At 41.7% G+C, this 15,860-nt stretch overlaps 1 protein-coding gene across 2 annotated transcripts in view; it reads right to left on the reverse strand.

Annotated features, from left to right (window-relative positions):
- Positions 1-2,637: 2,637 nt before the first annotated feature.
- SNAP29 (synaptosome associated protein 29) overlaps positions 2,638-15,860 on the reverse strand; it is a 40,577-nt gene continuing 27,354 nt past the window's right edge. Inside the window, exons 5-6 of one of the 2 annotated variants that reach the window (XR_006964195.1) lie at positions 3,784-3,895; positions 2,638-3,093 (exon numbers count right to left, since the gene is read on the reverse strand). Coding sequence is in view for 1 of the 2 variants with exons in the window: in XM_047090259.1 (XP_046946215.1) it covers positions 3,852-3,895 (44 nt within the window). In the remaining variant the exon portion in view is untranslated. Of the gene's footprint in view, positions 3,094-3,421; positions 3,896-15,860 lie in introns of those variants that run through there. The other variant, XM_047090259.1, reaches the window with a different exon arrangement.

Consider the following 15,860-nt stretch of genomic DNA (forward strand, 5'->3'; position numbering starts at 1 on the left):
GGTGGAAATAAGAATGCCCTTGTGTTGGTAACTGTTGAAGCTAGGTAACAAGACGTGTGTTTGGGGCAGGATGGGGAGGGTGAATTATAGTATATTCTATTTTTTTATATGTATGGAATTTTTCATAATAAATTTTTAAAAGTGCTTTACTTTCCCTTAGTACAGCTGAGACAAGCTTTAAATTTTTTTTTTCAACGTTTTTATTTATTTTTGGGACAGAGAGAGACAGAGCATGAACGGGGGAGGGGCAGAGAGAGAGGGAGACACAGAATCCGAAACAGGCTCCAGGCTCCGAGCCATCAGCCCAGAGCCTGACGCGGGGCTCAAACTCACGGACCGCGAGATCGTGACCTGGCTGAAGTCGGACGCTTAACCGACTGCGCCACCCAGGCGCCCCGAGACAAGCTTTAAAACAAATTCCAGGGGCACCTGGGTGGCTCAGTCGGTTGAGTGTCTGACTTCAGCTCAGGTCATGATCTCGTGGTTTGTGGGTTCGGAGCCCCGCGTTGGGCTCTGTGCTGACAGCTCAGAGCCTGGAGCCTGCTTCAGATTTTGTGTCTCCCTCTCTCTCTGCCCCTCCCCTGCTCATGCTTTGTCTCTCTCTCTCTCTCAAAAATAAAATAAAAACATAAAAACATTTTTTTAATTCCAAAAAATGTTTCTAAATGCTAAGATATAACAAAATGGAAGTGAATGGAGAAGCAACAAGGAAGCATTAAGAAAAAAAAAGGGAGAGGTTGCTGTAACATAAAGATTTGTGATTCTGCCAGCTTGCTCATTCCCAGGGTTTCCAGATGGCATTACACTTAGATTTTTCTTCTAAGATAATTACAATCTAGTCTCAAAGGACTGACAAAGCTTTTCAAGTACCTTGTCCAGATCCCTTACTTCCTAGCCCTGAGGCTGCCTCTGTGCAAAGGGCACAATCTTGGGACAACCTACTGTTGACTTTGTTCTCCCCTATCTGGGCAGGTCCAATCCTGATGATGGTTAAAGCCAGGTAGTCTTCCTATGTTGCTGCCTTACTGAGGACATGAGAAGAGCAAGGGTCTGTCCCTTTCTCCTGCCCTTGATTCTTTTCTATCAATGATTCTGAGAGAAGAAGAAGCTTGACCATGTAGGTATGCATACTTGATATATTTACTTCACTGACTTGATAAGGTCAGCAGTTCTCAGATGCTTTCTCCACAAGGATTGGTTGACCTGTTGAATATCTACTGCATTTCTTAACCTAATTTTTTGAGATATTTTCCTCCTATGCAATAAATTTTCTCTTATCAGTTGTTCTCAGTCACTATTCCCCCATGTTTTACATACACACACACACACACACACACACACACACACACACATATACATGCATTTTTTTTTTTGAGAGACAGCACAAGTAGGGGAGAAGGGCAGAGGGGGAGAGGGAGAGGGAGAGAGAGAGAGAGAGAGAGAGAGAGAGAGAGAGAGGGAGAGGGAGAGAGAGAATCTTAAGCAGGCTCCACACTCAGCATGAAGCCCAACAAGGCTCAATCCCATGACCCTGGGATCATGACTTGAGCCAAAATCAAGAGTTGGACACTCAACTGACCGAGCCACCCAGGCAGCTCTACATGTATTTCTAAGTTTATCTCCCTAAAACAAAAAAAGGAGCTTATTAATGATTTGCTTTTTTCCCCCTCCTATTACTTTCCTACTATAATACTAATAATGTTCATATCCCCCTCACAATTTTCCATACCAAGCTATTTAAAATATCAACGTAATAATCACTTCTTTCACGGGGTGATATCTTTGAACTAGACTTAGTTGCCATATCCAGAAGCTCTATTGGCCACTATAGAAAGCACTGGCCCGAACTTATTCTAGTGTGGTTTTTATTTTTTTTTAAGTTTTCTTTTCCTTTTCTTTTTTCTTTTTTTTTTTGTAATCTCTACACCCAACATGGGGCTCGAACTCATAACCTTAGATCAAGGGTCACACTCTTCTGACTGAGCCAGCCAGGTGCCCTTTTCTAGTGCTTTCAAGTGTGGTCATGTTCTCCTTGCCATTTTCTAACATAGTTATAATTGCTGTGTCACCTCTCTTATATAAGTCCACCTTCTTGTCATTTAGCCACTTGTGGGCTGGAAGGCAAATTTTCTTGTTTCCCCTGGATTTTAGAGCATTCTGGAATGCCATTAGTAAAATTCTGAGCAGGATGATCCTTTCACTAGAGGGCACTGATTCCCTTTCACACTTAGCTCAAAGAAACCAATTGTACTCAATTCTTTACACTGGGGGTATGTCACCAAATTTTTCCATAAATGGTCAGATAGTAAATATTTTAGGCTTTGCAGGCCAAGAGGAAAGGCAATATTATGTAGGTACTTGTGTAACAAGAGGAAAAGAATTTCCCACAAATGTTTTAAGTGAAATTCAAAATATGATAGCAATTGAGTATAACTTCTTTATACTCCAGGTATGCTAATGAGAATAATGGAATTCTTTTGTTTGGGATAATATTTTGCTTAATTAGGCTCAAAGTTAGTGTTCCCTATCATCAAATATTGAGCTATAAATGCTGATTTGTAATGATACTACATGTTTCATCTTTGAAAATGTCTCCATCCAGATGGTACTGCCAGTACTGGTGTTGGTCCATGAGCATGATTTTAATTGAGCATATTTATTGTTGGAAGACATATATAGGATTCTGTTAGATTCTTCTGATGTTTGTCGTTTAGCTTCTTGTTAGTTACAGATTAGTCATTTCCATTTGAAGGTTAGGTGGAAGCTCCTCTGTTGCACAATGAAATGGATTTTGAAATATGGAAATTTCCACTGCACTTGACATCAAGGTCTGGCAATATTGCTTCTTCTAATTTTTGACATTACAAGAAGTATATAAAGCTGTTTTACATTATTTGTGATTCAAAACATTATTGTCAAAATGACTTTGTTACAGTACACATTTCACATATAAGCACTGCTTTGCTCTGTAATTTTAGGTTGAATTCATTGAGAAACACTATCAAGCCTGTAGCAAAAGCTAATTTCCAATTCTTCAGTAATGATGGTTTGGAATAGTTCTCTGTTCTGAAAAATTTCAATCTTGGCTCTAAGCTGAAAAAAAATTGCAGTAAAATGTTACCACTGCTAAGCCATCAAAATGCTGTGTAGTAGGGCAAGTCGGGATATTCAGCTTCTATCTTTGACAAAACTTCATAGACCTGATGATGGTTAGGTACAAAAGCCTGCCCCTCAGGCCTACACTTCAAAATAAGCAGGTGAGCTGCTTTTACTTTATTTTATTTATTTATTTTTTTAAATGCTTATTTATTTATTTTGAGAGAGAGATCATGAGTGGGGAAGGGGCAGAGAGCAGCCTCTGTGCTGTCAGTGCAGAGCCCCATGTGGGGTTTGGATTCATGAACCATAAGATCATGAGCCAAAATCAAGGGTTGGATGCTTAACCAACTGAGCCACTCAGGGCACCCTAGCGTCTTTCACTTTAAATATTGGCTGCATGGGCTGCCTCTGAGCTGGGAACTGGGGTAGGTAGGTCCAACCCCACAGGCCCTTTAAGAGCTATCTCTCAGATCGCTACAATCTTATGAGTCTGGGGATGTGAGCTACACTGTTTTTCAAAGTTAGGTATTTTGGGGGCTTGTCTCTCAGGTGCAGGTCCTAAAAGTTGAGGTACCTGACATGAGGCTCCTCAGGGAAAAGCTGTGGGATTTGAGTTTTCTCCTAGTTGTGGCTTGCTGCACAGGAGTGGGGTTTATGGCAAAATTGTTTCTCAGCTTCTCTTACCTGCTTCAGTGTGGTTTTCTTCTCATTTGCCTCAAGTGTAGTTGCCATTCAACAAGCCTTTAGGTTTTTTAAAGAGGAAATCGTTCCATATGTTGCTGTAGACTCAGTAAGTCTGTGGGAGGAGGCGAGTTCAGGATCTTCCTGTACCACCATCTTGAACCAGAACCTGTCTTGTTTTTAATTGACTATTGATGATACTCCCAGTGTCTTCTAATTTTTGAGCAAGTGTTCTCACTGAATGACTAAGCGTCTAAAATGAGTGTATTTTCTCTGGACATATTTCTTTGCCTGCTACAATGAAACACAATTTAATTAGCATTAGTAAGCAGCTTTCTTTGGCTAACAAATGAGCCACTTGGAAATCTACTTTGCTTGCAACTTCATTTTCATTTGTTTTTGTGAAGAAATTCTGATGAGAAAACTCTCAAATTTTCTGACTGTTGTTTTCCTGTGAGTTGGGGACACTGTGATGACCGCTTAGTGTAAGGTGATATACATTAGCACAGATAGAGCATCACTGTATAATAAACCCAGTGTGTTGCCATGTAATTCATTAACAAAAATCTACTGTCCACTTTGCCCTAGAAATGTGATATTCAGAATTTGCCTTTCTTCTTTTCACAATGGATGTGCACAAGCAGTAAAAACATAAAATGCTGTGCTACAATGTCAACACATGGCATTTGGAACTGTTGAGCTATAATTGTATCATGGCAATTTGTAGGGCACAGAGCTGAGCAGAGAGCAAAGAGATAAGAGTGCCATTTAGTCTCTATCCCAACAATTCAACTCTGCCTTTGTAGTAGGAAAGCAGCCATAAACAACATGTGGGTTTATCCCAATGGGTATGAGTATAGAATTATTTCAATAAAACTTTATGGACCCTGAGATTTCAATTTCACCTAATTTTCATGTGTCATGAGATATCCTTCTTTTGATCCCCTCCCTGCCACCATTTAAAGATGTAAAACTATTCTTTGGCCAAAGGCCATACAAAAAGCCAGTGGGCTACATTCAGCCCATTGGACATTGTTTGCCATCTTCCATATTGAACGTGTGTGTCTTTGTCCTGTTCCCAGTGGGACCCAGGATTTTTTAGAATCACTGCCACAACTTCTATAGGCCTACTCTCCCCTGAGAAAGGCCCCTCATTACAACCTCACACCCATGATAAATAGAGTCAGTGTTTGTTTGCATCTTACTCTATCTCTATGTCTGGCCAGTGCCCTATTTCATAGCATTCAGCCCTAGACAGCCTGGCACATGATCCATGGTTACATCCCACAGCACTGTCAACATTTATCCAGATGGAGTTCCTTCATCTAGGGACAGTATTCCACCCATAACGGGGTTTTGAGCCACCAGAGTTAGGTTCTAGGACATAGAGAAAAGACCAAAAACTACCCACACCCACAACACAAAAGCTGCAGTTGACCCTTGACCAACATAGGTTTGAACTGCAGAGGTCTGCTTATACACACATGGATCTTTGTCAAAAAATACAGTACAGTACTACAGAAAATGTATTTTCTCTTCCTTAATATTTCTTAAACAATTTTTTTTCATTTATTTATTTTTGAGAGACAGAGACAGAGTGTGAGTGGGAGAAGAGCAGAACAAGAGGGAGACACAGAATCCAAAGCAGGCTCCAGGGTCTAAGCTGTCGGCACAGAGCCCGATGTGGGGCTCGAACGCACAAGCTGTAAGGTCATGACCTGAGCCAAGGTCGGACGCTCAACCGACTGAGCCACCCAGGCGCCCCTCTTCCTTAATATTTCTTAATAACATTTTCTTTAGCTTCCTTTGTTGTGAGAATACAGTATATAATACATATAACATACAAAATACATGTTAATTATGTGACTGTAAGGCTTCTGGTCAACAGTAGCTATTAGTAGTTAAGTTTTCAGGGAGTCAAAAGTTACATGTGGATTTTTGCCTGCACAGGATTTTTAACTAACTCCCACATTGTTCAAGGGTAAACTGTGCCTCTCTGAGACTGAGACGGATGTAAAGCAGTGATTCTTAAACCTTGCTGAACATTTGTTCATCTGGGCAGCATAAAAACAAACAAGCAAAAAACAAAAAAAACACAACACTCAGGCCCCATCTCAAGAGACTCATTTAATTGACCTGGAGAGACCTGAGTTATATTTAAAAAGACAAACAACCAGGTAATGCATCCATATGGTTCAAATGAAAAAAAAAAAAATTAGACACCTATACCATCTATCTTGGAGGCCCCTATAGTTTACTACTTTTATTTGCCTTTTGTGTATTACACAAGTGATTCATTATGCAAGTAAAGGAAACATTATATCCATGCTTCTGCATCTGGCTTTTAAAAAATTTAATAATATATCTTGGAAACATTTCCATTATCAGTATGTAGAGGTGTTCTTTGTTGTTTGTTTTTACATTTGCATACTATTCCACTGTGAAGATATACCATAGATTATTTAACCTATCTCTGTAGATGGATATTCAAATTATTCCCAAGTTCTTATTGTTATAAACAGTACCTCAGTGTATAACTTTGTATGCATATAATTTCATAAGTATGCAGGTGTTTTAGTTTGGGCTGCCATAATAAACTACCAAAGACTGAATGGCTTATATGTAAAAAATTATTTCTCACAGTTCTGGTGGCTGGGAGGTCCAAGATCAAGACATCCACAGATCCAGTGTCTGGTGAAAGCCCTCTTCCTAGTTCTGTGTCCTCACATGGCAGAAGGAAAGGGTGAGGGAATTCTCTGGGGTCTTTTTGATAAAGGCACTAATTCCATTCATAAGGGCTCCACCTTCATGACCTAGTCACCTCTCATAAGCGCACTTCCTAATACCATCACATTAAGGATTAGATTCCAGTATATGTATTTTGGGGGGCATTAAACATTCAATCTGCAATAGTAGGTTTTTCTGTGGAATGAATTCCTAAAAGATTAAAGGATAAATGGTACATACGGTCAAATTTCCTTTCTTGAACATCATACCATTTTGTCCTTCAGCAGTAACATAGAAGAATGCCTCTCTCCCCACAGCCTCATTGACAGTGTATTAGACTAGCCCGGACTCATGTAGCAGTGACTTAACATAATAAAGGTTTATTTCTGACTTATAAGCAGACAGGGCAGTGTTCCTCTGTGCAGCAACTCAGCAATCCAGGCTGGTGGAAGCTCCACCATCCTGAAGGTACACCAAGTGGAACAAACACTTGACCTTCTCCCTCGGTAGTTGAATTTTAGAACTGGAGAGTCTCTTTCATTTAAGAACACCAGCTATTAAATGCTTCAGCCCAGGGGCGCCTGGGTGGCTCAGTCGGTTAAACGTCCGACTTCGGCTCAGGTCATGATCTCATGGTCCGTGAGTTCGAGCCCCGCGTCGGGCTCTGTGCTGACAGCTCAGAGCCTGGAGCCCATTTCAGATTCTGTGTCTCCCTCTCTCTCTGACCCTCCCCTGTTCATGCTCTGTCTCTCTCTGTCTCAAAAATAAATAAACGTTAAAAAAAATTAAAAAAAAATAAATGCTTCAGCCCAGAGGATGTATGTTAATTCTGTTTGCAGAATTATGAATCAGAATGAGTCACATGCCAAGCCTCAATGAAAGGGGACCAGGGAATTGAATCCCCATATCCTCAGAAGTAGAGGAGAAGTAGAAGAGAATATTGGTGAAATTGTATGTCCAATTTTTAAAGCTTTATTAAAAAATTATTTAAAATTTAGTTTTATTTTTTTAATGTTTATTTATTTTTGAGAGAAAGACAGAGAGAGACAGAGACAGAGCATGAGCAGGGGAGGGGCAGAGAGAGAAGCGAAGCAGGATTCAGCTCTGAGCTGTTAACACAGAGCCCAATGCAGGGCTCGAACTCACAAACCATGAGATCATGACTGAGCTGAAGTCGGATGCTTAACCAACTGAGCACCCAGGTGCCCCTAAAATTTAGTTTTAACATACAGTCATTTAAGCATCTGACTCTTGCTTTGGGTTCAGGTCATGATCTCATGGTTCATGAGTTTGAGCCCCACGTTGGGCTCTGCACTGACAGTGTGGAGGCTGCTTGGGATTCTCTGCCCTCCCCTGCTTTCTCTCCCTCTCTCTCAAAAATAAATAGGGGCGCCTGGGTGGCTCAGTCGGATAAGCGCCCAACTTCAGCTCAGGTCATGATCTTGCAGTTCATGAGTTTGAGCCCTGCTGTCAGCACAGAGCAAACTTCAGATCCTCTGTCCCCCTCACTCTCTGCCCCTCCCCCACTTGCACAAGAACTCTCTCTCTCTCTCAAAAAAAACCACAAACATATAAATAAATAAATAAATAAATAAATAAATAAATAAATAAATAAATATTTTTTAAAAAGCCTCTTGTGGTTTGTTTCCCTCCCTCCTCTTCCCCTGCCCCCTCATATGTTCATCTGTTTTGTTTCTTAAATTCCACATGTGAGTGAAATTGTATGGTATTTGTCTTTCCCTGATTGACTTATTTTGCTTAGCATAAGACATAGCTCCACCCATGTTGTTGCAAATGGCAAGCTTTCATTCTTTTTGATGGCTGAGTAATATTCCATTGTATATATATCCTACCTCTTCTTTATCCATTCATCAGTCAATGGTATATATCTGACTCTAGATCCTTGCAACTTATATGTGAAAAAAATGTTCAGAGTAGTTTTATTTTACCTTTTTCATATTAGGAATGAGATTGAGCAACTTCACATATGTTTAAGGACCACCTTCAGTAGTTTTTAAAACTCCAGCTAATCCTAATGTACAATCAGACTTGCACCTCCTGGGGCTTTCCTTCTCAGTTTCAATTTTTCATCTGAGAGAAACATCTTTTCCCCTCCGTGATTCATAGGACAGTGGTGACTGACCCTGTGAGAACTTGACCTATAGCTGAGATCCCACCTTTTTAGTAATACTGATAGTTTGATTCTCATTATAAAATAACTTTCAATTCATAACCATAGCATTCATGCCATATAGCCATACCATCATAGGAGGTATATGGTTATTCTGTAACAGAGTGAGAACTAGAAATCTTTGCATAAATACAAGACTCAGTGCTTACATGTGAGGAGTCTTGTGTCAACCATCTTTATTTGAGGAAGTACCTTGTAACTGCTCTTCACTGTACTCTCATCTCTGTAAGGATAAAATCTCCTGTGAATGATGCAGACAGAAGACAGGAGACTTCAATCCCAAATTCCCCTTCCCTAAAACAAGACTAAAATTTCAAAAGCTGCTATAAAATCATGAACACTTCTTTTCAACATAGGTGCCCGTTTCCACATTTTTATTTCCTACCCATTATAATAGTGGCTCCCCTGGCCATCTTTGCTTCTGAAAAAGACGACTTTGTGTTTGTTTAAACCCCCAGATCACCTAGGATTATCCCACTCCATTCCTCATGCAAAGTCTGTTCAAAAAGCCGTCCACAGGGGCACCTGGGTGGCTCAATCGGTTGAGTGTCCGACTTTGGCTCAGGTCATGATCTCATAGTCTGTGAGTTCGAGCCCTGTGTCAGGCTCTGTGCTGAGGGCTCAGAGCCTGGAGCCTGCTTCAGATTCTGTGTCTCCCTCTCTCTCTGCCCCTTCCCCAATCACCCTCTGTCTGTCTTGTCTGTCTCTCTCTCAAAAATAAGTAACCATTTAAAAGAATTAAAAAAAAAAAAGCAGTCTACACCTCCTGGGGTTAGGCAATCCAATCTATCAGTCCATACCTGCAATACTAGAGTGACTCAGGGATCTTAAAAAATTTACTCATCAAGGATTCATGGCATAACCATTGTAGCCAGGCAAGCTTTGTGCTGTAATAATTAGGAACCCTGATTGAAAATAATTTAAGCAGTAAGGGCATTTGTCATTTTCCACAACACAAAGTCTGTAGTAGGGCAGCTCCAGATGCAGGATATCCAGACCCTAGGTCTGCTTCTCTGTGATTTTCTTGGTTCTAACCACCTTCAGATTTTGGCTTCTTTTTCTGGCTGGTGTCCAGATGTCTGCAAGCACCCCAGGCCTCACATCCAGTCATGACACTGCCAGTGGAAGAAGGACTTTTTTTTTTTTTTTTTTTTTTTTTTTTTTAGTAAGCTCCACACCCAACGTGGGTGAACTTGAACTCACAACCTTGAGATCAAGAGTCTGAAGCTCCACCAATGGAGCCACCCAGGTGAACCTTGTGTTCCTTTTTAAGAGCAAAGAGCACTTCCTCCAGAAGACTTTCAAGAGATTCCCCTTCCCATCCCCACCCCACTAGGTCCCGTGTCCACTCCTAAAGCAAGCACCAGCAAGAATAGGAGAGCCGTGCCTGACTTAGACCAAACGTGACTGTGGCTTTGTCATCGGGAAGAAGAAAAAATGTCTAGGTAGCCATTCAAGCAAATGTGGACTAAAACCTCTCCTTACTGGAATTCAGAAAAAGCAGACAAGATCCTGAGATAATGGACATTTACATGATGAATAAACTCAGCACACATGATGTGCATGGCCGTGTGTGGTGAGGCTCAGCCTAAGGAAGGAATAAGAACTAAGCTATCATCAGATTTTAACCTGGCTCAATAGCATTCCTACAGAGAGAGAATGGGGTTTTCAGTTACAATGAGAATTTCACATTTCTCCCTGAGTTTTATTGAGATATAATTGACATATAACATTGTATTAGCTTTAGGTGTACAACATGATTACATACATGTATATATTGGGAAATGGTTAACCACAGTTAACATCCATCACCTCATGGAGTTATGTTTTTCTTGAGAGAACTTTTAAGATTTACTTTCAAATATACAATATAGTATTATTAACTGTAGTCACCATTCTAATATTTACTTTTTGGGGGAGTGCAAGTGGGGGAGGGGCAGAGAGAGGGGGGACAGAGGATCTGAAGTGGGCTCTGTGCTGACAAGCTGACAGCAGTGAGCCCAATGTGGGGTTCGAACTCATGAACCACAAGATCATGACCTGAGCTGAAGTCGGACGCTCAACTGAGTCACCCAGCTGCCCCTGGAGTCACCATTCTATCCATGACATCACCAGAACTTATTTATTCTATGAGTATTTTTTGACCACCTTCACTCATTTCACCCATTCCCCACCCCTGCCTCTGGCAACCACCAAACTTCTCTGTGTCTGTGTTTATTTTTTAAGATTCCATGCATAAGTGAGGTCATATGATCTTTATCTTTCTTTCTGTGATTTGTTTCACTTCACATAATGCCCTCAATGCCCATCCATGTTGTTACAAATGGCAGAATTTCCTTCTTTTTTCTGGTTGAATGCTATTCCACTGTGTGTGTGTGTGTGTGTGTGTGTGTGTGTGTGTGTATCACATTTTCTTTATCCATTCATCCATTGATGAACACTTAGGTTCTTTCCATGTCTTGACTGTTGTAAATAATGCTGCTATGAACATGCAGGTGCAGATACCTTTTTGAGACAGTGATTTTGTTTCCTTTGGATAAATACCCAGAAGTGGAATCACTAGATCACATGGTAGTTCTATTTTTATCATTTTTTTGGTAAAGATTGTCTTTAATTTTTTTTTTTTTTTTGAGAGACAGCATGTGAGCAGGGGAGGGGCTGAGAGAAAGGGTGAGAGAGAGAATCCCAAGCATATTTCATGCTTATAGTGCAGAGCCCGATGGTGCTCAATTTCAAGAATCATGAGATCATGACCTGAGCTGAAATTAAGAGTCGGACGCCTAACTGACTGAGCCACCCAGGCATCCCCCCATTCTATTTTTAATTTTTTAGGGAACCTCCATACTGTTTTCCATGGTGACTATACCAATTTACATTCCCACCAACAGTGCAGAAAGGTTCCTTTTTCTCCACATCCTTGCCAACATTTGCTTTTTCTTGTCTTTTTAGAATTGCCACCCTAACAGACATGAATTGATATCTACCTCATTGTGGTTTTGATTTGCATTTCCCTGTTAAGTGATATTGAGTACTCTTCTTTATTATTTATTTTTTAAAGTTAATTTTTGAGAGAGAGAGAGAGAGAGAGAGAGAGAGAGAGGCAGAGAGAAATGGAGACACAGAATTTGAAGCAGGCTCCAGGCTCTGAGCTGTCAGCACAGAGCCTGGCGTGAGGTTTGAACTCACGGAGTGCGAGGTCATGACCTGAGCCAAAGTCAGATGCTAAACCGACTGAGCCACCCAGGCGCCCCAGAGTACTCTTTTTTTTTTTTTTTAAACGTTTATTTATTTTTGAGAGAGAGAGAGAGACATCATAAGCGAGGGAGGGGTAGAGAGAGAAGGGGACACAGAATCCGAAGCAGGCTCCAGGCTCTGAGCTGTCAGCACAGGGCCTGACTTGGGGCTCAAATTTACAAACCATGAGATCATGACCTGAGCAGAAGTGGGACGCTTAACTGACTGAGCTATCCAGGTACCCCTTGAGTACTCTTTTTAAAGTTTTGTTATTATTAAGATTTTATTCTTTATTTTTAAGTAATCTCTACACCCAACCTGTGGCTCTTGAACCTGTAGCTCAAACTCACAACCCTGAGATCAAGAGTCACATGCTCTTTTCGACTGAGCCAACGGGACACCCCTGTTGAGTACTTTTTCACTACTTGTTGGCCAAGAATTTCACTTTCTTGTTCTCTGTCCCCTCCTTCGTTTGTTTTGTTTTGTTTTGTTTTGTTTTTTAACCATCCACTCAACAAAAACCTACTGTCTATTCTGTGCCAGGCACAACACTCTAGAGTTCCCATCTTTACAGAGCTTACATCCCAGTTCAAATTGTTTGACGATTATATTTCTTGTATTTCTTGTTGTAAATGAATACTTAGGAACTTCTTTCTCATTTTTTAAAAGTTTTTATTTAAGTAATCTCTACACCCAATGTGGGGCTCGAACTCATGACCTCAAGATCAAGAGTCACATGCTCCTCCAATGGAGCCAGCCAAGCAACCCTGGACTTCCTTCTCATTTTAAAATTCTTTGTGATTTTGGTTAGCATCCGCAGGAAACTAGCCACCTCTGGGTCTGGGGACTCAGGGGCCACCATATTTGGTGCAACAGAGGTTTGTCATGTGCTACCTCAGCTGGCCAACTGGCTTCCCTAAATGACACTTCTGTCATAGCCACAATGGGAGCCAACAAAGGGTTTTAAGTGGTGGAATGACATGACCAGCATTAGCCTGTCTCAGAAAACAGAAACTTGAAAACAAAACACATTAAAAAAAATAAAAAAAAAGTCGAATCAACCCACAGCAGAACTTGATTTTAAGTTAATTTCTAACTGGCCTGCAGGCGCTGTTGGTCTCAAAGGTTTATCTCTGGCCTTAGTGGGCACTGTAACCCCTTTAAATGCTGCCTCTGTGGGGTAAGCAGTTTCCTGTACATTTGTAATGACTTGCTTCGCTCCCTGCTCATAGCCTACTTTCAAGTTGAGTCCTGCCTAGACTTCGGGTCATTCTTCTGGTAGAGTTTTAAGTGGAAAAATCAATGTCAAGTCAGCTTTGCTTCCAGTCTTCCTCTGATCTGAGCCCATTCTAGCAACCCAGACTTCTGCCTTGTGACTCTGGTCAAGGAACCAGACCATTGCCTTAGGCCATAGGCCAGAATTCTGATTTCTAATTTAACTCTGTCCCAGAACAGAGGCCTGCTCTGGAACTCTGGTGACATTGTAAGGAGTCTCTCTTATCTGCTGCCAAGCAGCCTTAAAACCTATAGGGAGCTGCAGGGCTAGAAACCCCACTCTTCTGTTTTAATTTTTTAAGATCTGTGAAATGTGTTCATTGCCAGGGTCCTTCTGAGTCCCCTGTCTTAGCTGGGTCTTTTACAGTCCTTCCCTTGATAATCTACTGCTTCCATCCTCTATCTTAGCTCCCACCTATTTCAGCCTCACACAGAAAATTAAGGTTGTCAGAGGTCAGCTCCTTCCCAGCTGTGTGGGACTGTGTCTACATGTCAATTAACATACTGAAGTTCCAACCCACAGTGACTCAGAATGTGACATTATTTGGAGATAGGGCCTTTACAGAGATCATTAGGGTGGGCCTTAATCTAATAACGACTGGTGTCCTTCAAAAAAGGGTTAATTTGGACACAAAGTGGTGGACAGAGGAAAGATGATGTGTAGATACAGGGGGAACGTCATATGAACATGAAATGGCCACCTATATGTGAAGGAGAGAGGCCTCGGGTGGAGCTTTCCCTCACCACTCTGATGGAACCAATGCTGTCAACACCTTGATTTTGAACTTCTAGCTTCCAGAACTGAGACAATACATTTCTGTTGCTTAAGTCACCAGTTTGTGGTACTTGGTTATGGCTACCTGGGCACAACACCAGTGCGTATGTCTACATTGTTTCTTTACTTCTTTTTCTGGGAAGAGGTGTCTCTTCTCGGGTCTGTGGTTGACCTTTCCCGTCTCCTCACCTCTTTCTTCTTAGCCTTCACATAAGGTCCATACTCTCCCATGATCCTGTCTTCTACCGCCTTCCTAGTTTACCACCCTTTCTCCTTCACGGCCATGTTTAAGAGAGTAATCTCCCCCTTTGCTGCCTATTCATTTTGTAGCCCTTATAATCTGGGTTCCACCCAAGCCACTCCATTGAAACACTTCTGACTTAATATTTCTTCCTGTCTAGTATTTGAGCACGCTGATCACTTCCTCCTTGGAACTCTGCCTCTGCTTTCTTTTTTTTTTTTTTTTAAGTTTTATTTTTTATTTGAGAGAGCGAGAGAGAGATGTGGGAGGGGCAGAGAGGGACAGGGAGAAAATCCCAAGCAGACTGTGCACCATCAGCACAGACCCCGATGTGAGGCTCGAACTCATGAACTGTGAGATCATGACCTGAGCTGAAACCAAGAGTTGGACGCTTAACCATCTGAGCCACCCAGGTGCTCCATCTGCCTTTGCTTTCTGATCACTTTTCTCTTTCCACCTTTTGGAAAAAATGCTTATTTAATTTATTGAAAGAGAGAGAGAGAGAGAGAGCGCGCGCGCATGTGAGCTGGGGAGGGGCAGAGATAGAGGCAGAGAGAGAGAATTCCAAGCACGCTCCACACTGTCAGTAGGGACCTCACGATCCTGAGATCATGACCTGAGTTGAAATCAAAGGTCGGTGGTTTAACCAACTGAGCCATCCAGGTGCCCCTTGAGCTGGGTTCTTCTCGAGGGTTCTGGCCTCCAGTGTCTGTATTTCCAGGATTCATGTGCAGCTCCCTCTCACTCTTCTGGGGCACTCCTTCACCTACTCAGCTTTAATCACCACCTATAATCTGAAAATTCCCCGAATCTTTCCCACTTCTCCCCCAGGCCCCAGACCTGCATGGTGAATTCTAGCATACTAATTGTTTTCCTATTTGTGGATCATCTTCTCTCCCATGAGAATGTAAGTTCCCTGAGAATAGGGATCCTGGCCTGTTTTGTGCATAACCATTGGCTCAGCACCTACAATCTGTCTGGATGTCCCAAAGCTCTTAAATTCAACATGTTCCTCTGACCATAACCCCAGACTTGCTTGTGTTTTTGTATTCCTTTAGTGAAATGAAACTGTCTGCTACTAGTTCCTGTGACCAGAAACTTGAGTGTTCTCTTCAACACCTCCCTCACTGGCAAATCCATCACTAAAGTCTGCTCTGCCTAAGGCTCTCTGGGGCCCACTCACCCACTTCCCTCCCTGCCACGCTCTAGTGTGGGTCCTCTCTCCAGTTCCTGCCTGGAACATTACAAAGTGCTTCTCTTTAGCCTGTTCCCATCTTGTTCTTCTCACTGACATAGGGTGATTCCCCCCCTCCCTGCAGTATACATATTGGTTTGCTTTTCCACAAAATTGGGACCATAGTACCTAATGAATTTTATGTCCATTTTTCCCCCATAATGTAAATTTTGCATTATTCTATATGCTCTGAAAACTTTTCATAACTGCAACTGTCTACTGCAGCTGGGGGTGAACCACAATTTATTCTATCATTTCCTTAGGTTGTTTCCAGGCTTTTTTGCTCTTATAAACAATGCTGTGATTTATCTATATGGTCCTTTCAAAATGCAAATCTGGTCATGTCACTCTCTTGCTTAGAATCTGTCAGTGCCTCCCTGTCAAGGAAGGTCAGTGTACTCTG

The sequence above is a fragment of the Lynx rufus genome, unplaced genomic scaffold, assembly GCF_022079265.1.
Source record: "Lynx rufus isolate CCGP_SWC_20201006 ecotype Redwood Valley unplaced genomic scaffold, mLynRuf1.p SCAF_29, whole genome shotgun sequence".
Lineage (NCBI taxonomy): Eukaryota > Metazoa > Chordata > Mammalia > Carnivora > Felidae > Lynx > Lynx rufus.